Source organism: Aythya ferina (genome assembly GCF_964211825.1).
Source record: "Aythya ferina genome assembly, chromosome: 10".
NCBI classification, from domain to species: Eukaryota; Metazoa; Chordata; class Aves; order Anseriformes; family Anatidae; genus Aythya; species Aythya ferina.
Window position 1 is genome coordinate 20,332,022 of NC_140306.1, and position 20,374 is coordinate 20,352,395.

Below are 20,374 nucleotides of genomic sequence, written 5' to 3' on the forward strand. Positions count from 1 at the left end.
TATTAACCTACATTTTAATTGGGATAGGGATTTAAGGCATGGTTTGCAGGTGGTAGGACTCTTCATTACAGAAGATAAAACAACAAATAGCACTTATATAACTAAGGCTTAGTTTATAACTAAGGATTCAGGAGAAAAAAACCCATGCTATATAAAAGCTACATAAATAAAGAAGAGCTCTAAATAGCTTTAGAGCTACATAAAAAATAAATCTAGTTTTAGGTGTATTATATTTTCTTTTTAAATAGGGAAAAAGGGGAGCACTACCACAAATAAGGAGAAGCTAAAATGAGATTTCAATTATGTGACCAGGGAAGAAAATATATTCCACTTTCGTAAGTTTTTTCAGTGAATAATATAAATTATTATAGAAGCGAAATACAACAGCAACTGAAGTCTAGGTTCTCTATTTCACTTTTTCCATGATGAGCATTTGTGCAACGATTTTATCTCCTGGTAACATTAGTGTAGGAATGGGAGTAACGCATTAATCACACAGAATGCACGCTTCAGGTGTTGTTTCTGTGTATACTTATGTGTGCCTGGAATTAATCTTGGTTTAAACTTGACCTTTTCAATATGGTATATCATATTCCAACATTGTGCCACTTTGTGTGTGTGTGTATATATTTAAAACCCACATGATATAAATGTAGTGAATCTGGAGATAAGTGGTATTCTGTACACTAAATTCAATGCATACAATTGAAAAGATCAAGGATAGCAATGCTGAAGTAATACGCATGCAATAAGATTTTTGCGCCACTATTGGAAAAATCTCAGTTGAAGTTAGTTTTAATAAAATAAAACATCAGCAGAAAATCAATACATCTGCACTGGAAGAAAGTGACGTCTGGGGATCGATTAACCATGCTCTCCTGTAAACATACCAGTTACCAGACAAACGCAGCTCGCTCTCGTAACATTCTTACACCAAAACGCTGCCATTCTCGCTGATATATCCAGAGCTCCTGAGTTGTGTCAAGACAGGCTAAAACAGCACCTCCTTTCCATGCAATTAAGCGGGGATCCATATCCTAAATTTAAATACATAGAGAGAGTCACTACTCTGTGCACAGTTCTAAAATGCTGCCTCCTTTTTTTTCCCCAACAGTATTCATTACTTAGAATCTCGGTAGTGAGGAGAGGAGAAAATTTTTCAAAATCATTCAGAATAAAAGACTTTCATGATACTGAGATTAAAAAAAAAAAAAGGAAAAAAATATTTAAGGTGTTTTAAAAGTCACTTTTTTTTTTTTTTAAACGACATGCCATGAAAATCCTGCCCTCAGCAGGCAGGCCAAATGCTCTGAAAATACTCAAACTTTGCTTTTTACAAATTTTGTTTGGTTACAGCCAAGCTAAAATGACCATACTTTAACACTGATAAAAATTAAAACAAAACCAAAACCTAACAATTCTTTATTGAGCACAAAGATATTTTCATGGATCCATACTAATTGCTTCTTTGAGAACATGGCCCTCAGCTAATAAGCACTTCCATGATCAATACCAGTAATTATCTTGCTTTACCTGTAATTGCCCACCTGTAATACCAGTGCTATAGTATGAGCTGCCAGCTTGCCTCCTCAAAAATACACAAAAAAGTGTAACCATTCTTTCTGTGGTTTTGAAAAAAATGTATTATTAAAGATCTTTTGAAGATTTCAACCAATTCTAGTTTACTAACTGTGTAGCTATTAGTTAATGTTATACCTTAGGTCTTGTGATGACTTCAACATTTTCAACGACTCTTCTGAAAGAAGGGGGCATTTTGTTGAGAATTCGGTGTTGAAGAAACTCTTGAGCTTTATGAAACATGAGACCTCCTCCCACTACTAAGATGGAGCTGTACATCTTCTTTTTTGTATCATCAGATGCTGGAAGGAATGGATATATAGAAGTATATCTATTTTTAAAGTTTAATACAGCCTGTATTTATACTTCAAAGAACCTAATGTAACTCAAACTAGATACAAACTGGTAAAAATTTACTTTTAAAATTCTTTTGCTGTTCCTGGGAGCTTCAAAAACAAGCTCAAGAAAGCTCAACAAAGATTCAAGTTTAACAGTGCAACTATTCTGGAGATGATAAAATAAAGGGACATACATACTACTTTCCTAAATTAAATCCACATTAAAATATGGATTTAAATGTGGAGATTAAAACCACACTGAAAAGCAATTTGACAGAATTATACAAACGTATTTCTTACCACAGCAGTCAATACTATGAAGGATGGCTTTGTCAAGACCTAGGGCTTTGCCTTCAAACTGAGAAATTGCTGTTTTCCTGGACATGTGTGCACTTAAAGGTTCCTCTGAATCATTTCCAGATATCATACAGTCACTTTGGGAAGATCCTAGTTCCACTTCTTGGGGGTAGATCCTCTCTGAAATGTCTGTGGCTTGGCCTCTCAAGTCTCCCTCATATGTACCAGGCTTTGACATAGACTTTCTATCAGCTGTAGCTTTTGCAGACTTAAAATAAGAAAACAAGTTTAAATATAAACTATGAAAAATAGGAAAAGATCTTCAACAGGTTACAGAACAGTACAAAGGCTTAATTAAGCACCACTTCTTTACCTTTCTGCACAGAGAACAGTTAAACATTGCATTGCTACCTCATACAATTTTTGATTCAGACTAAGTGTTTTAATTTCAAATCCACTAGATGTATCAATGCCATTATTAAGAAGTCTCCTTAGATACTGAAAATGCACAGTTCTAATTAAGGACTTGTCTAGACGTGTAATTCCTCACTTTACATTTGTTCTTTAACACTGCTGACCCAGATAACAAACCTTGGTCTCAGAGATGAGGTAGTAAGTCCTAATTTCATTCCCTAATTACATAATACTCAATGAAAAATAAACCAGCAGTCACACACCTGCTCCTGCTTACTCTGTGTGGCTAGCAGATAATGTTCATCATGAGGATCTTCAGGGTCACCTTGTGACCTGTGTTGCAAAGTTGTCATTTTTTGTCCAACAATTCCAAAAGTTGCTGGATAAAACAGAGCCATAGGAGCCTGCAGAATGAGAGATTTGGCATTTTATTATGTGCATTTTTACCTAATTGGTATTATAGAAAAATCATCTTCTACCTTAGTTGTCTTGCAATTCAAAATTAATTCAGTTTTTTTTCAAGTAGTTTCATAAAAGACTTAGTGGCTTCAGTTTTGTATAAATAAAAAAAACACATTGAATATACTTGTAGATGTTCATAGGTTTCTTTACAGCCTTCTGTGATGTACAAGTAATTCAAATGTAGTTTGTTACAGAGCTAGTAAAAGTTTGCAGAGTCAGCATTCATTCCTTACATTTGAAGGATAAACATCGTCATATTCAATTGAACTCACAAACCTTCTGGCTAAAGCTAGTTAGAAATGTTGTACATTGCCTTGTGCTTCATTAGGCACACTCATATATATTGTAATTCATTTTAATATTATTACTAAGCATATGTAAAAAACAGTATGTAAATTACATGGGCTAAATAGCATGGAGACAATACAAAGGGAGGCCCTGAACCCAAACAATGAATGTATTTCTTGTCCCTTTTACAAAAATCACCTGTAATTTTTCATCCCCTAATCGGAACTGGTATAATAGAGCTGGAGAATCTGGATGCCGAATTTGGAACTCATGGTCTTGCAATCCAGAAATATCCTGCAGTCAAAAATGTTAAAAATAATTTTAAAAATAATTAAAAAAATATATATATATATATGTATTTTTTGTATCTCTATGCCAAGCTGCACAATCTAGTTAAACTGTGGGCAATGACAAAAAATAACAATTCTAAGTTTCATAAATCTATTCTTCAACTCCTTTTTAAAGTCTTTTCCTTTAAACAAGATCTACCAAAACACCTTTCCACATGCTTAAGCCTCTAAAATGATGATGTGTTTGGAACAATGAGACCTGCTGGTACATCTCACAAAACTGAAGCTGAAAAACAGCATATATGCAAATACTGTCAGTTTTTTTTTCAATAATAAGAACAAATAAACCTCCTTTCTAAGAGCTGGGATTTCTTTCAACTACAAGAAAAATAAAACAAATTTCAAATACTTCAGCTCTAAACCTTCTACAATTTTTGCCAGTATTTCATTTTCTATGCCCATTAAGCCCATTTCCTACAGCTCTCCTGTATCTAATAATTAAAAATATACCAGTTAGAGAGGACTATGAGATGACTATTCTATATTAAAAATAAAGCACACAGTATGTGCAAACACAACTTTTCATTGAAAAAAATCATGCATCTGAACTGTTGCATTATGTTCTAACCATTCTATATGCTTTTTCCATTTGCAAGCAATTGTAGACTCATGTAAAGGTTCCCCAGAGTAGCATTCTATAGAGGAAAAAAAGAACAGACCATTTTCCTTTCTCACCTGGTCTAGATGACAGAATGTCTCCTTTAGGTGCTGAAGCAGAAGGCAATCCAACTTATTAGTTAACTGACAGTCTCTGTACGGAAACCCTGCTCGTTGCATAAGCCAATAAAAACACCTTGACACATCAGATCCTCCATATGCAAGGCACAGCCTGAAGAATAGAGAAGAATATTTTATTCATTTTCTGTAATACTGGCCTTTTACAGTGGCATACATAGGAACGAAGGCAACATTTTAGATGGACTATGATCATGACTTCCACATAGTTTGCAGAGCATGATGTTCTGCTATTTTATTCTTTTAAACATGTCAGAATTCTTTAAGGTTTACATTCTATCATGATGACCTTGTTGAACAGCTCACAATAAAACAAACAAAATAACCACACGACAATGATGACAACAACAACAAACAACACAAGCAAACAACTGTACTTGCAAAAAAGTTTTCTGTATTTGTAAAGTTGTCCTCATTTTTTTAAGTCAAGTCTTTGGTAAGTAACTAAGTACATGTTTGTAATAATTCTGCACATGAAAAGATACCTGGTGTTGCGATGGGAAACACCATCTTCTACACAGCAAACACTTGTCTTCTGATCTCCCACATCTACTATACACGCACTGCTTAAACCACTTCCAAAAGTAGCACAGACAGACTCCTGGTGTACTATAATTCCTAGCAATATGAGAAAAAAAATATCCAATTTACACCAAGCACCACAGTTATGTTTCTGAATTCAAAGTATATCTTTTAAATGTCTTTTATGTCTTTAAATACTTTAAAAAATCTACTCATAGCCTGAGTCTCCACTGAAAGTTTGTACACTTAGTGATGATTGGGTGGAAGACTAACACAGTTTTTGTTGGGTAAACCTTTGAAGTCCTGCAAAAAGCTACTACCAGGATGGATGCCTATATTTGCATGTTCTTATTTTTTGAGATTAAGGATACTGTTGCCAGACAATCTGTTTTTGTAACTTGTATTACCAGGTCTTGGTTATAAGATGCATATGAAACATTTTCCTATTTTTTTTTCTAGAATAACATTGTACATTTTAGAAACAGTCATTTAGAAATACTTGAGAAATCAAGACATGCTACAGCCTTTTTATCTCAGCTGAAGCGAGAAGCCCACAGTTGGAATACCTGATAGCAAAGCAAGAAAATGATTTCAGTGCTAGGCAACCATTTTGCCCTATTAAAAGAGGCAACAGTTACAGGAATATCAAAAGATGAAAGCTGTGAGCCCTGGCCAAGCTGGGATTGGCCTGCAAAAATGTGCGTTAAGGGGAAAAAAAACCACACAATTTTACGCTATTAATCATTCCGTGCTTGCTTCTGTAGGGTTTTACCTGAGAAGCCCATCTTCATTAGGATCATATTCACCAGTTCTTTCACATGCTGTTTATTGTAGATGTCTGGAATTAGTAAAATGCACCTATAGTACTGAATATAAGAACAGTAAGTCAGCTCTCAAACTGAGTTTCTCTTTGTCTGCTTGAACACCTGTTGCCAATTAAGAAAGCATAATACACGAGGTGCTAAAAGAAGCAAAATTATGGAAAGGTGGAACATTTTTAATATTTTTTTAAAAATACTGAGAATCAGTACCAAGTTAGCAATTTTTAAGTCATTAAAATGTTTTCAAGTATACCAAACACAACAAAAACACATACTCGGCCAGGAACAGAAATTATGCACGTGTTAGACACCCATTCCTGTTGACTCCTTTTTAGTCAACATACAAAAAAAAAGACAGAAATTTCTATGATGGATTCTATATAGGACTTTTGTTCCATAAAGGATTTATAGATCTTCTTGCTAGAAGTTCTATTAACAAATTTTGTCCTAAAGGAACACACAAAATTCCAAATGAAGTCTTAGACAGGCAGATAGCCTTAGAGAGTCTCACAGTCACCAGACAGACTATCCATTAAGAAAACTAACAGTAAGAGGTTACCAGTTTGCAGGCAGCCTCTGCTAACAGGTTGATTCTCTTTTATCACAACATTTACAGAAGTGGATACAGCCCACATGTTTATAGCTCACCTTTAGGTCTTTCAGTGGTATTTCCAGATATTTTTGTATTGCATGGGACCATATCACTTCAAGATCTGCTAATACTGCAGTGAGGGAGCCACCAGGTCCTGCGTGGAGATTCAACTGCCCTCTTCTAATAGGCCAATGTATATTATAAGAATCCAGTGGATTAACATATAGTGCCTGAAAATAAGAGAGAAAGATAAAATAATTAAATTAAAATAAATTTTAAAAATTTTAAAATAATTAAAATTAATATTTCAGAAGTAGTTAGAACATGGCATACAGCAGAACCAAGACCAATGTAACAGCAATACAGTGGATTTCTTTTCAACAGGTCTGGATTGCATAAAAGAACATTCAATACATGGTTTAAATTGCCAGAATTTTCCTATCCATGGACGCAGAATCATTTAGGTTGGAAAAGAACTTCAAGATCAAGTCCCTAACAGTATCTTTTTTTTCCTGTTATCTCAAATTAATAACTAAAATAATTTAAAAACTCTTTGAAGCTCGTGAATACCTACTTACTGAGCAGTGATTACATGTGCTGATCCTTTTATCAGTTTCTTGCCTTTTCTCTGAATTACACCACATGGGCCAAGTTCTTACCTAGTCCCTACAGAAATGGTGATTTACAACAGCAAAGAATCCACCCTATTGCTTCCAATAACTAGGTGAAGCTTTAGAGTAGTCATATATGTTTTACTTATCCTTGACAAATACAAGAATGAGAGACACGGTTTATCATGCAGTTTGAAAAAAAAATGCTTACTTGCTAGGCACCTAGGAAAAAACATCTGGTCTTGCTGAATAATAACATTCAGTTAGTCCCTAGTAAAGTTTCTCATATATTGCTAAATTTAGCCTAAATTGCTCTTCAATACATACTACTATATAGCAAAGTACTACTGATTAAATAACCATGTTAAAAGATAATAGCCTCATTTTAGCAGGGAAATGAATCTTACCTCTTCTCCTACCAAAAATTCAGGATGATTTGCTGTGTTTGTCCACTTTGCCCCAGAGCTGTGATCTAAAATAGCTGGTCGCATCTGTCTGTTGTATGACCTGGCCTGAAATGTAAACAAGTCAAAAGCTGTTGATAAATATTTTACCAGTCGCTTTTTATGCATAAAAGCTAAACAAGACAAAACCAGAAACCAAAGCAATCAACATGGAAGAACCAATTTACATCTTAACCATCTTCTCAAATCTTAAGTATCAATGCACACATAGCACCATCTGTATCTAGCGTGTAACAGATGTCTGTTCTTGGGCATTAAAACATAGCATTATATCAAATGATTACATGAATTACCAGTGTACTAAAATCTTAAGAATGAGTTACCTGGTCAGGTGACACTGGTATACGCCTCGCACCATTTGACATCTTTTTGGACCATATTGCTTGGTCCACCATTTTAAGGCCATTTTGTCTCTGCTCAGTACTTTCAGGTTTCTAAACAACAAAAACACATATATAACAAAATACTTACTTTCCAGTCTGTAAACTAGTAGCATTGACTGAGAATCATGATTATAGTTGCTAGACTGTAGGACTTTTTTTATATTAGAGTTTCTGACACCTATTTGTGAAAGTCACCCTGAGTTTTTGTAATTGACTGTAATGGCTGCTGGACTTCATCTCCAGTTTGAGGAGCTCTGGACGTTATCTATTTAACTATAAAAATATAAAGTAGGAAAAAATGTTTAAAGAGATCTCAATTATTTAGAAGTGAGCTTAAGTATTAGAGATGTGAATTTGATTAACGATTTATGGTATAGATTTTGATTATGAATAAAATCATATATTTTCTGAACAGACTAATATTACTGGCTAAGTTATCAATATTACAAACCAAGTTGTAAGGGGTGCAATCACAAAAGGAGGGGTTTGATTCTAGATCCGCAGCTGGCATTCTATAAACGCAAACAGTATGCACGGTAGCAGATCATGTGGCACGTAAGTCAATGAGTACAAGCTCTCACTCTATCAATTAATGAAATTTAATTCATTGTGACCAAATGAAATGACATGAAGTGGTGCATATCTACTGGCTTGGTTAAGGTGACATCTACAGCATGTAAAAGGGGGGAAAAGAAAAGGTTTGCCCTCAGAAGTGTTCTGTGGAAAAAACATGCATGAGGGTAAGAGCCGCGTCACACAGCCGGGAAGGCCAGGAAATACGGCACACAAACACCAGTTCTAGCGCGGTCGGAGGGCACTGGGGTGCCGGGCTTACGTTAAGGCCGTCCCTGAGGAGCCAGCTGTCCCTGCAGGCCGCCTGCCCGGGCTGCCGCTGCCGCCGCGCGATGACGTGCGGGATGCCCACAGGCAGCGTGTCCGTGGCCCGGCCGAGGCGCAGCGTCGCGGAGCCGGGGTGGATGACCACGATGAAGTTGCTCTGTATCTGCTGCAAGCAAGCACAAGGCGCGGGGCCGCAGTGGGTGCCTGAGCCCGAGCCCGAGCCCGGGCCCGGGCCCGGGCCCGGGCCCGTCGCCCCCCGCCCCTCGCCCGGCCCGGCCTCACCTCCTGCAGGGACTCGGGCACGGCGGCAGGGACGATGGGCCGCTTGGCACCGCGCTGCTCGCGCTCGCGCTCGCGCTCCTTGTCCTTGCCGTTTTCCGCCTCGCCCTTCTCCGCCTGGGTCATGGCTCCAAGCCTGAGGAAGCCGAGCGGCGCCCAGCCCGGCCTCGGAGCGAGCGGGGGGCGGGAGCGGGCGGGCCCGCAGCCGGCACCGCCCCTCAGGGAGGCGCCGCTCGGGGGCTCGGCCGCCCGGGGTCGGTGTTGGTGAGGGAAGGGCAGCGTGGTCGGCTGTGCCGCTGCGGGGGAAGGAAGCGGCCTTCTCCGAGCGACCGCAGGGACTGCCCGCGCCTGGTCGCAGGGCGGGGGAGCTCCTTCAGGAGGAACGTGGGGAGGCGAGAGCGTTAGGGGCAGCTGCTGCCACGCAGCGTGAGGCGAGGGGAGCTCGGCTGTGGCTGTGGGCATCGACGCCTGGGGGGGCCATTTCACTATAACTAGTAGGCAAAACCAACTAGTACATCCTATATTAACCAAGGGGCAGTGTTGGATGTAATAATTACCTGCTATATAGGTTATTAGTTTTAGTGGAAAAGCTTCAAGTGGCACCTTACAGAAAATAAGCCAGTCTGGATTCTTCTTAGCAGGTACTATTTTCTCAAATAGACCCAGTCCTCTCCAACTGAAGTACAAAATACCAGTTGACCCCCAGAATAATAAAAATAATAAAAAAAAGCACACCGAAGTGCAGAAAAGTAATTACAGTTTGAAAGAAAATAACTCTTCTGTGTTAGTACTGGGTGTTACCAAGTTTGTTACCTTTTCTTCCTTTTAAAAAAAGGAAAGAACTAACTTTATTGAAAAAGCGCCCTATCAGCAGTTGCACAGCAAATAGGCATATACCTTCATAATGGAAGGAAGTTGTTTCAAGAGTGCTTATAAAATCGGCATGTTGTAAAACCCATTATTGGGCTTAAGGAAGAGAGTTCGTAAAAAGGAAGATCTGTAAAACAGTAATTTAAAATTCATTTAAAAACTGTTTTTAGCATATCAATATTATGAAAATATGGCAATGCACAAAAAATACAGCAAAACCAACACCTTTCAGGAAGTATGGCTTGAAGTTGACTCTTGAATGATCCTCTGTATCAAGTAAGCATAGTGTATTTTTCATTTGCACAGGAAAGGGTTTTGAATAGAACTGTTTGATTTTCTAGAAATGATAAGAAAGAGTCTGCCTACTGACAAGCCATAAATAATTTACTTATTTTGAAACTACAGTAAAATGTTCAGAAGCTATACAAAGACTTTAGACAGACAGTAAACATGTATTTAATAAAACTGCAGTTCAGTTACACTGGATCCTTGAAGGAGTTCCCAGTACAACTTCATTAGTCTGCTAGTATTGCAGAACAGTTTTTGGTTAGGCATACACATTCACAACTTCAAACACGTTTGGTCCACTGCTGAACTCTTCTTCCCTTTCACCTTGCAAATGTGCATTCTCATTTGCCTGCCTCTTACAGCAGGCGTTTACCTAAAAGACAAATTATTGCTTGGTTAGAAACAAGGCCTTCCTTTGCAAGATAATGTTATATAAGTAACCGTTTAAAAATAAAGTTGCTTTTAATTTAGCTAAATAGGCCAAAGGTTTGCAAAATTCTCTTCCTCAGATTACACATCATTGTTATCACACAAAAGCCTTCCCCCTTGGCTTTGCTGGCCTCATAGCTAGTCAAATGAAAAAAAACAGATGAAAAAAGGATCATGGAGAGTCACTTATCCCTTTTTGGGACAGAACTGAAGGACGAGTATGCATGGTTGGTTTTGTTTATTTCTTGAGTATGAACTTTTACTACAAGGCTTCTTAGTATTGATCACCTGCATATGTGTTTTTCTTGTATCTTTTATTATGGTAACAAGGGAGAATTCATGAAAAGAGCTGTTTTCTTAAGCCCTAAAGTAAATTAAACCATACTATATATACATGCAGTGTTAGATGAAAATCCGCTCAGCCTAGTGAATAAAAGACACTGCAGATTTTGAATTACAAAAAGCATCCCCTTTAAACAAAAAATCTCACCTGTCATATGATAACCATTAGAAATGCAAAGTTTCAGTTACTACTGATCTGGATGAGACTTTGTATTAGCAACCAATAAAGAGTTCCATATCATTTTTTATCAGATGTGTTCAAATAGCTGTTCAACACTTAAGTAGAAGCTCATCATTTCTGAGCCAAAACTTTATACCATACCCCTTCACACACACTCCCCCCCACTCCCTTAATGAAGTGTCTAACCACTTGGATTCTCTTCCTGTTAACTTTTACAAAAGTAGGACAAAGCACTCAATTCTACCTTAAGCTCTGATTATCACTGTTATCTCCTGGATTTTTAAAAAATGTTCAAAGCAGGATATATATTTGGAATTACCTTCCTCATCCACCTCCAGCCATTGGTGGTGGATTGGGGCCTCCGCCCCAGTGATTTATTCGACCCATTCTACGGCGAGGATTTCCTGGATGCCTAAAAAGAAAACAAAATGTATTTAGTAAACATTCCATTGTACAACTAGAAATATAAAAACACTGAAATTACTGTAAAGTAGGGACAAAATTAGAGATGCTAGAAAAGTTGTTTGGTTTCAAGTGAAAAGCTGTAACAAAAAATTCAACACTTTCATAAAACTTCTCATACACAAACTGTTCTAATTACTCAAGTAATTACAGACATAAGAGAAAGCTAGAGGCATAAGACAAAGCTACCACTAACCAATGCTTTTACACAGCTCTACAAAAAGGAAAGGCCATCTAATACATGAAATGACTGATTTCATGTAGTCTAACACTTAATTTTAGGAAGTCTAACAAAATAAGAATTTTGAAGATACATATTGCTGATTACGCAGCCTTGAAAAATTAGTTAGACTAAGCTGTTATTACAGCTATTCAAAACTAAGTATTGTTATCAACAAGTTTCAGACAAAATGCTGCAGACAAAAAAAAAAACAAAACACATTTTAGTCCTCTGACATGACTGATCCAACACAAATCACAACTGTAGTCTGAATACATTTGAATCTGAATGACAGTTGTCTAAGAAGGGGAAAAAAATGAGAACTATTGATAATATGAAAAATACCCTCTTCCATCATTGTGTCCTAAATAGGAGGACGTGTAGCCTCTTCTTCTCAGATCTGGTTGAATAATGCTCTGGAAACTGAAAATAAAACAGGAGGAATTCAGTTGAACTGACTGTTAGATACAACTTTGTATTTTTGGAAGTTAAAGATAAGAAGATAAGAAAAAACAGTAGTGTCAGGAACAAAGTTCTGTTAAAGTTATTGTTAATTTTTGCCATCTTCTTCTCTATGGGAAGATAAAATCTGAAGTAATTCCAAATTGCAATACAACTCAAACCCAATTTTCAAATATTTAAAACTAATAAAATTACTTTTGTGCTAAATAAAGTGCAAGGAATGCATAAAATGTAAGCCTATAACTGAAATAATGGACTGTTGAAGACATCAAAAGAACTCTTTGTTTCTTTACCGGCCTCAATCTAGGTCTTACCACTGTGTGATTATTTTCATGCAGACAGAAACTATCCTTACCAGTAAAAGTTCTCCAAGTAATATCTCAATTTGATCAGCTATTAGAAACTAGATATTTAACAAGAATACACATTTTCTTTTTTTTCAGTATAAAACTGGAAAAAAATCAAAAACTCATTTGACCTGCTACTATGTTAGCACCAGATTCCATGTAGTTTTTATTACATATTTCAAAGTGCTTAACAACCAGGGCCATGTTGTCATATTAGAACACTCACACATGTTTTGAAGGCAGTAAATATGGGATGTTAAAGAATAAATCCAATACTTCTGTTGCATTGTGTTGCCTATAGTACTTAGTGCCATCTATCTATGACAAATCTAAAATACTGTTGATTAGAAGAATTAATTTTTACTTACAACAGAACCACAAAATCTGCTATTGACCAGAAGAAATCTGTTATAGATGACAAACTCCAAGGAGCCCGACTCTGGTTATCCAGCACTTGTCCTGTCATGACAAAAAACATTCAGCGACGTTTAGTAAGTGACGCCGCGCAGCGCGTTACATAAAGCCCCGTCCACGGAGCGCAGCATTTACACCCAGGCTGCCACACGACGTGCGTAATGGTTTATGGACAGAACACGGGAACAGCCGGGCTGTCGCTGCCACACGGACACTGCGTCTGGACAGCGCAGAGGGCCGGGCCGATCAACGCCATCTCCCCTTCGCCGTGCAGCATTTCGCCCTTCTTCTTCCCCATTAAACCCACGCCGAGGGCCGTGCCGTGACGAAGGAGACCCTCAGCGGCCCCTCGCCGCCGTGGGGAGTCCCGGCCGCGCCGCTCACCGTTGGAGATGTACACCATGGCGCCCGCCGCCGCCCCGCCGCCGGCCCCTGCCGCCGAGCATGCGCGGCCGGGAGGCGCATGGGGCGCTGAGGGCGGCTCCGCGCTGAGGGCTGACGAGGCCGAAGGGAACGGGGCGGGGGCTGCGGCGGGGCCGGTCGTTGTTCTGGGGACGCGCCGCGTCCGTCAGCGCGGCAGCGGGAGGTGCTGAGGGCGGCCGCTGCCTCACGGCGGGCGGTGCTTCGCCTCTCAGCGTGTGTCACGCTCACGACCCCCAGCCTTAATTAGTAGCGCACCAGGACCGCTTTCACGAAATACACGCGATTTTAGTAGTTCTCGGTAGCCTCCGGACCGTGGTGGTGCCCATTCTGCCTCTTGCCAGCCCTGAGGGCACCGGCGCGGAGGCCGTAGGTCGTGGTACCTGGAACAGGGCCGGTGTGGGGCGGGTGTATGGTCCCGGTACCGGCCCTATACTGGCCGATGTATATTCCCGTCGTGCTGATGTTAACTCTCAGACCAGAGTTAAGTGTTTGTTTGAATTGATTTCGTTTTTATAAAGCCCAGCAAATAGTGGCTGGCATTTCTTCTCATGGAGAGTTCATGCGTGTAAAATCTGAGGTAACTGAAAGCTAATTTAACGTAATGCCTTCCCTTTCTCCTCTTCTGTAAACATGTAGAGGAAGCACATGCGATTCTGCTGGGAGACAGCAGTAAGAAAAACACGCACTTAGATAAAATACTTTTAACACTGCCTTAACATGACGGGCCTTTTCCTGGTAACTACAAGTTAAAGCCCTTTGCTAATCCCCTTAATGCAAAGGTGGTGTCTGAATTTGAAACTGCAGTGCGGTATGTCTTTGGCAATGTAGTTGTCCCACAGCAGAGAAATTGTTTGCAATTGACAGATGTTTACACAAGTTCCACCTTCCAGAAATAAACCCTTGCTAATGACTGAAAGCAGTTGTGAAGGAAAAGTATCTGTAGGAATGTTATAAGTTGCCCCCTTAATTAATTTTCAGAGAGCATTGCATTAATAATAGAAAGGAATTTATTGAGTAAGCAACAGCAAGCAAAACAGCGCTGGGCGGCCGGGGAGTCTCGGCTCCGCCAACGGCACGCACCTCACCCCCACCAGGGTCCCTTTTTATATCTTGGTAATTCCGGGATTACGCAGCACATCCTGGTATATTCTGCGACTGCGCGCACTGTTGCTAGGGGGTCGTCTCTGTCCCTCTGGTGGTCGTGAAGATGAAGGCCGTAGTCTTCCTCCGCGTTGTGGTTCAACTTCTTTTTTTATTTGGTCATGTTGGCCCAGCGTGAGACAGGAAGGCAGGATGTTGATACACTAGTTTAGCAACTTATCAGGAGATGGTTACATGAGCTTTGCAGCAGGGTCTTTGAACAAAAGAGGCAACTGAGAGGCAGAAGGAGAGAAGGGGAGGGGGTTCTCTTTTTGTTACATTAAGCAAAAGAATTTTCATAGTGTCTAGCCAAACATTATACAGCTCCTTACTTCAGCAGGGAGTTTTCACAACTCCCGTTCCTCAAACAGAACTCCTTGTTTTATAATACAAAAGACAATGAACAAACATTTATTGTGTATTACAGGAACACTTAAAAAAAAGAAATAATTATCCCTCATACCTAGGTAATCTGTCACTCAATAAACGGGGTAGTACAACGGTGTTCGGAAATAGTGGGGGCTTCAGAGTTAGTGCACAGAGTAAGTGTGCACAAATGCAGAGTGTATGTTGAAATTATTCTGGGACAGCATTTGTCCTTTTTCTTCATTAAGTATGATTTTTTTTTTTTCCAAATAATAGTAAAGTTTCAGCTTAGAACTCGCAGAACAGACTGTAGGTGTATAAGAAAAACAGGCATTCACTCAGTAAGTCTTTGAAATGTTGTTTTTGGAGTCTCAGGGAAACCAGCTACATGGAACAATAAAAAGAAGGAAAGGTGTATTGGTATAAGTTTAAACTACAGAATGCATTGTAGATTTGGTACAATGTGTTAGGTGATATTGTTGCATAAATACTAAGTTTATATGGAAAGTGAAAGGATTACTTTAAAAACGTATTGTCAAATAATAGGAAAATAGCTACTTAAGGAAAGTATATGACAAAAGTATACCCTTTTATTTATATGCTAAAATGTGAAAATAATATAGTTTTGCTTTTAAATAATTTTAACAAATATACTTTTTTTTTTTTTCCTAGTACTCTTTCAGACAGAATACCAAATTGTCTTATGTTTGGAGAACTGTTGCACAAGCTGTAGTTAGAAGATTTGCCAAGAGGAAAACAAAAACACAGAGAATGGCAATGGGAAATTAGTGGCAATAAATTGAGATAAAAGAGGTATTGTAAATTTTATGATGTACTGAAAATACACACAAAATTACTCTTGCTTGTATAAAAACAGATATCAAAGTCCGAGCCTTCCGCTGTGGTTTAGACAGAAACATAATAATGAATGTGAATAAGATCAAGTAGTTATTCTACCTGAACTCATACGCTGTATGCAGTTGATGCTGTCCTGCAATTCATCCAATAACAGTTTGAACAATTCAGTTTTATTTTTAATGGATTATCTTTCAAAGGGAATGTGTTAATTCAGCAGAGAGGAACATTGTGGGTTTTGTTTTCCAAATTAAAAAAAAAAAAAATATATATATATATATATATATGTATATATCTCATACGATGTTTAACTACGTATGTGCTTCTTCAGTTATTAAAAAAAAAAAGTAAAATTACATTGGAGATTGTCTCGGTTTATTTCATTAAATTGTTATCTCAGTGCTCTGAAATTATATAAGTACAATAGAAACTATGTGAAAAGTAGTTTTGGTGAATGAAATTAAAGACATACTTATTTTAAATTCAGATTACCAGTGCATGTTTATTCCTATTATATATTTTTCCATGAAAGCATATCCAGGTACTTAACAGTAGTAAAAATAAGTAACCACTGCATAAAATGGTACATGAAAATGTTAGTGTTAATAACTATTTCTAAATGCTCAAATATGCATTATTTATTTATTTATATACATATTTTAACTTTATACATGAAAATGTGAGATTCAGAAGATGTGGTTAAAAATCTATGGTAGCATAGCATTGTCAAGCATTATCCATTTATCCATATTATCCATTGGGCCATCCTTGGTTTGGGAATGGAGTACAGAAGAGGAAGATGTTTATTCATGTGCATTTGCAGTTTATGGTGTGGCTGGGACAGCAGGTAGGGACATAAGCTCTGGTCTAAACTATTTTCTGGTGTTTGCACTGCCCGAGCATCCTGCTCTGAGCAGCTACTCCCTGACAAAGGGCAGGGCAGGTCGTGGGGGGGGTTTTGTTATGTCACAGTTGTTGCTATACCTATGTCACTCTGTGACCCTCACTCATGCTTTCAGTCTGCCTGCCTGATGCTGGGAAGTTCAGAGGACAACAGCAGCAGTGCAGCAGTGTACCTGCTCTTGATGAAACACAGGAGGAGGCATTTTGAAAGTTGGCAATGGAAATAAAAAAACATCTGGCTTGCCTCCCTGAAGGCATATATGAGGGAGAATGAAGTCAGGTAGTTACAGGTATGTGCTAAAAGTTAATGTATAAGCTGTTTGGAAACTGGGGAGATGAGATCGTTTTTGATTGTATAGTAAAGATGTGTATGAAGCTAGTAACAGTAGAGTAGGTCATATATTAAGCTGAGTAATTTCAGAAGACTGATAATAAGTGGGATTTTCTTTTTTTTTTTTTTTTTTCATTGTGTGTGTGTTTAACACAATCTGAACTCTCAATTGTGATATCTTTTGTGCTTTTAGTATGTGTAGTTTGTTAACCTCTATTCTAGATAGAGATTTGTGTAATCTGGTTCTTTGTGAACTGCATATTTACATATCAATACCTAAGTACTGGTGTCTGAGTAGTGTGTTACTGTGCTTTAACAACTAATTATGATTTTATTTTTTTTTCCATCAAAAGTACCAAGAGCATAGGTCAGCTATTTTTATAGTCAGCTATTGTTATAGCATTCTATATGCTATGGAATTATGTTCTAGGTGAAATGCAAAAGAGAAAATTGTGTGCATCTGATCATAGAAAAGTGGTGATATAATATGACAGAGGATGTACTCTCTAAAGTCTGTTGTCTGTTTGTTTGTTTGTTTTTATATCAATGTAACTTTATATCAGAAAATCATTTTGAATTAAAAGGTAACTTGGAGAAACCTGACCCTGTCCTGAAGAAGATCTGCAAACTGTTGACCATATTCGAATAGCAGAAATTGCAAAGGCATCTTTTTTTTTTTTTTTTTACTTGCCTATAGTATTTTTCACATCACATAATTCAAATAGAAACATGCCAAAATTCAGTTAGATTTGAATCACTTGTAGAAGAGTTGATTGTCGTGTAGTATTTGTCTTATGCACATGCAATTAATACTGTATGTATTGGAGGTAGAACTCCAAAACAAATTACAAATGTAGAATGTTCCTTACATATTTAAAGATGAAATTCAGAGGGTATTCCACTGTATTCTATTTTTTTAAACAGCTCTTATATGAAAAAAATAATTTGCTTTATTTGAATGAGCTGAAACTTGGTTATGCTTGAAAATTAAGGTATGTTGATTCAAAGTCTAAATTTTGATCAGAACTTAACTGTTTAAATGGGCTTCAGTTCTGATAATTGATTGAAGACCTATTTTTTCTAAGTTCTCCTTCCTCAGACAAGAATATACTCATGTACTGTAGGGTTTCAGTTAAAGGAGGAGATATATTGTATAGATATCAACAGGAAGATATATTTTGCAAAGTTTGGAGCTCTGATCTAAGCATAAAGAAAATAAGCATGTAATGCTCTGAACTGTTTTTCTCCTTATCTGGGACGGAGACCAGGTGTTGCAGTAAGTTGTCTGTAATCTGTCTTCATTATGCTTTGCTGGTATCTGATTAACAAACATGATGAGGCTTTGGTGCAAGCTTACTGCTACAGGACAATTAACAGGCTGAAAGCAAATATAGACTGAAGGACTGCCATATGCTTTGTTATTTAATTAGATAATAGCATATCCTTATGTATAGAAAGCTATAACTTTCTGTTAACATATCTACTTTTCCTAGTAACAAAGACTTGACTTCTCAGTAGAATGAAATTGTTGGCCTTCAATTTGAAGTTGTAGAAAGCCTAGAAAGAAACTCCCATACTCCTCTAGGCAGGGTGAATAGGCCACTACATTTTCTTTTCAGCCTGAAACAGAGTGTTCTGTAGTTGGGCAAGCAAGTGCCTGACCAAGGGTGAAGAAATCCCTGCTCCACTCATGGGTGTTGAGTGGTGGTGATACTTTGAATAGCCAGAAGCTGGCAGACTAAATGTGAAATAACACAATCTACTTTGTTTTGTCGCGGTACACGTTTTCACAGAATCACAGAATTGTCTAGGTTGGAAGAGACCTCAAGATCAACGAGTCCAACCTCTGATCTAACACTAACAAGTCCTCCACTAAACCATATCGCTAAGTTCAACATCTAAACGTCTTTTAAAGACCTCCAGGGATGGTGACTCCATCACTTCCCTGGGCAGCCCATTCCAATGCCTGACAACCATTTTGGTAAAGAAGTTCTTCCTAATATCCAACCTAAACCTCCCCTGGCACAACTTTCAACCATCGTCCTGTCACCAGGCACGTGGGAGAGTAGACCAACCCCCACCTCACTACAGCCTCCTTTAATGTACTTATAAAGAGCGATAAGGTCGCCCCTGAGCCTCTTTTTCTCCAGGCTGAACAAACCCAGCTCCCTCAGCTGCTCCTCACAAGCCTTATTCTCCAGACCCCTCACCAGCTTTGTCGCCCTTCTCTGGACTCCCTCAAGCACCTCCATGTCCTTTTTATAGCAAGGAGCCCAAAACTGAACATGGTACTCGAGGTACGGCCTCACCAGAGCCAAGTACAGGAGGACAATCACCTCCCTAGCCCTGCTGGCCACACTGCTTCTTATGCAAGCCAGGATGCCGTTGGCCTTCTTGCCCACCTGAGCACACTGCTGGCTCATATTCAGCTGACTATCAACCAATACTCCCAGGTCCTTATCTGCCAGACAGCTTTCCAACCACTCAGCTCCCAGTCTATAGTTCTGCTTGGGGTTATTGCGCCCCAGGTGCAGGACCCAGCACTTGGCCTTGTTGAACTTCATACAGTTGGCCTCAGCCCATCGGTGCAGCCTATCCAGATCTTCCTGCAGAGCCTTCCTACCCTCGAGCAGATCAACACATGTACCTGTTATAAATGAAGTCTCAACTCAATCTGAATTTAGTAATATTTATGAAAGGCAAGTAAATAGTGCTGGGTGCATGGGGAGTCTATGCTCTACCAACACGCACACATGAACATCGAACATTCTAAATATCACACACACAAGAACATCAAACATTCTATATATACAGAACATTGCTTTTACATACTAAACCCAAGTACACCTATACATACGTACAATCAGAAAAGGTAACAAACAATCCTCTAAGTTCCATGACTCAACAGTCTCCATTTTCTATTCCTTACCTTGATTACAAACAACAGTCTCCATCTTCCATTCCTTTTCTTCCCGGATTGAAGAAAAGCATATCCATCTCCTCTTCGAGGCCAATAGGCCTGGGTCAAAAGGCACGTGCAGGTCACCAGGGGGCGCAACAGCAAAGACCTAGCGGTGGGACGGTCAATAGTGTAGCGGTTGGATCGCTACTGCCATCGAAGGTGACCTGGATGGATATGCTTTTCTTCGATCCGGGAAGAACAGGATACATAAGGCCCGAAGACCGAGTTGCTCGACAACTTAAAGCGAGACATAGTGTTCCCACAACTAGCCCTGGAATTCTCCGGTATTTGTAATCAATTAAAGGAATGGAAGATGGAGACTGTTGTTTGTAATCAAGATAAGGAATAGAAAATGGAGACTGTTGAGTCATGGAACTTAGAGGATTGTTTGTTACCTTTTCTGAT

At 38.7% G+C, this 20,374-nt stretch overlaps 2 protein-coding genes and 1 long non-coding RNA gene across 3 annotated transcripts; all 3 read right to left on the reverse strand.

Annotated features, from left to right (window-relative positions):
* Positions 1-779: 779 nt before the first annotated feature.
* Positions 780-9,547, reverse strand: ACTR8 (actin related protein 8). Its single transcript, XM_084530626.1, has 13 exons — positions 8,978-9,547; positions 8,691-8,861; positions 7,796-7,906; positions 7,416-7,520; positions 6,454-6,627; positions 5,757-5,850; positions 4,948-5,080; positions 4,403-4,556; positions 3,576-3,671; positions 2,891-3,031; positions 2,217-2,481; positions 1,717-1,880; positions 780-1,037 (listed from the first exon to the last, which is right to left on the reverse strand). The coding sequence occupies exons 1-13, from the start codon at positions 9,434-9,436 to the stop codon at positions 894-896; spliced, it is 2,211 nt and encodes a 736-aa protein (XP_084386752.1). The 5' UTR covers positions 9,437-9,547; the 3' UTR covers positions 780-893.
* A 663-nt stretch (positions 9,548-10,210) lies between these two features.
* SELENOK (selenoprotein K) lies at positions 10,211-13,529 on the reverse strand. Its single transcript, XM_084530627.1, has 5 exons — positions 13,374-13,529; positions 12,944-13,034; positions 12,112-12,189; positions 11,404-11,496; positions 10,211-10,505 (listed from the first exon to the last, which is right to left on the reverse strand). Exons 1-4 carry the CDS (start codon positions 13,390-13,392, stop codon positions 11,409-11,411), a joined length of 276 nt encoding a protein of 91 aa, XP_084386753.1. The 5' UTR covers positions 13,393-13,529; the 3' UTR covers positions 10,211-10,505; positions 11,404-11,408.
* An 872-nt stretch (positions 13,530-14,401) lies between these two features.
* On the reverse strand, positions 14,402-20,030 carry LOC311441946. Its single transcript, XR_014696341.1, has 2 exons — positions 19,937-20,030; positions 14,402-15,302 (listed from the first exon to the last, which is right to left on the reverse strand). It is a non-coding gene; the product is annotated as an uncharacterized lncRNA (long non-coding RNA).
* Positions 20,031-20,374: the final 344 nt, after the last annotated feature.

What these genes read in the sequence shown, in the direction of transcription:
- ACTR8 (XM_084530626.1), bottom strand. Translation starts at nt 9,436, where the DNA reads ATGCCCACAGCCACAGCCGAGCTCCCCTCGCCTCACGCTGCGTGGCAG. An exon ending in TCCTCAGGGACGGCCTTAAC is followed by an intron (nt 7,907 to 8,690) that starts GTAAGCCCGGCA and finishes TTTGTTGTTTAG; the next exon opens with AAACCTGAAAGTACTGAGCA. An exon ending in TACCAGTGTCACCTGACCAG is followed by an intron (nt 7,521 to 7,795) that starts GTAACTCATTCT and finishes TTTACATTTCAG; the next exon opens with GCCAGGTCATACAACAGACA.
- SELENOK (XM_084530627.1), bottom strand. An exon ending in GCAGATTTTGTGGTTCTGTT is followed by an intron (nt 12,190 to 12,943) that starts GTAAGTAAAAAT and finishes TTTTATTTTCAG; the next exon opens with TTTCCAGAGCATTATTCAAC. An exon ending in GGACACAATGATGGAAGAGG is followed by an intron (nt 11,497 to 12,111) that starts GTATTTTTCATA and finishes TTTTCTTTTTAG; the next exon opens with GCATCCAGGAAATCCTCGCC.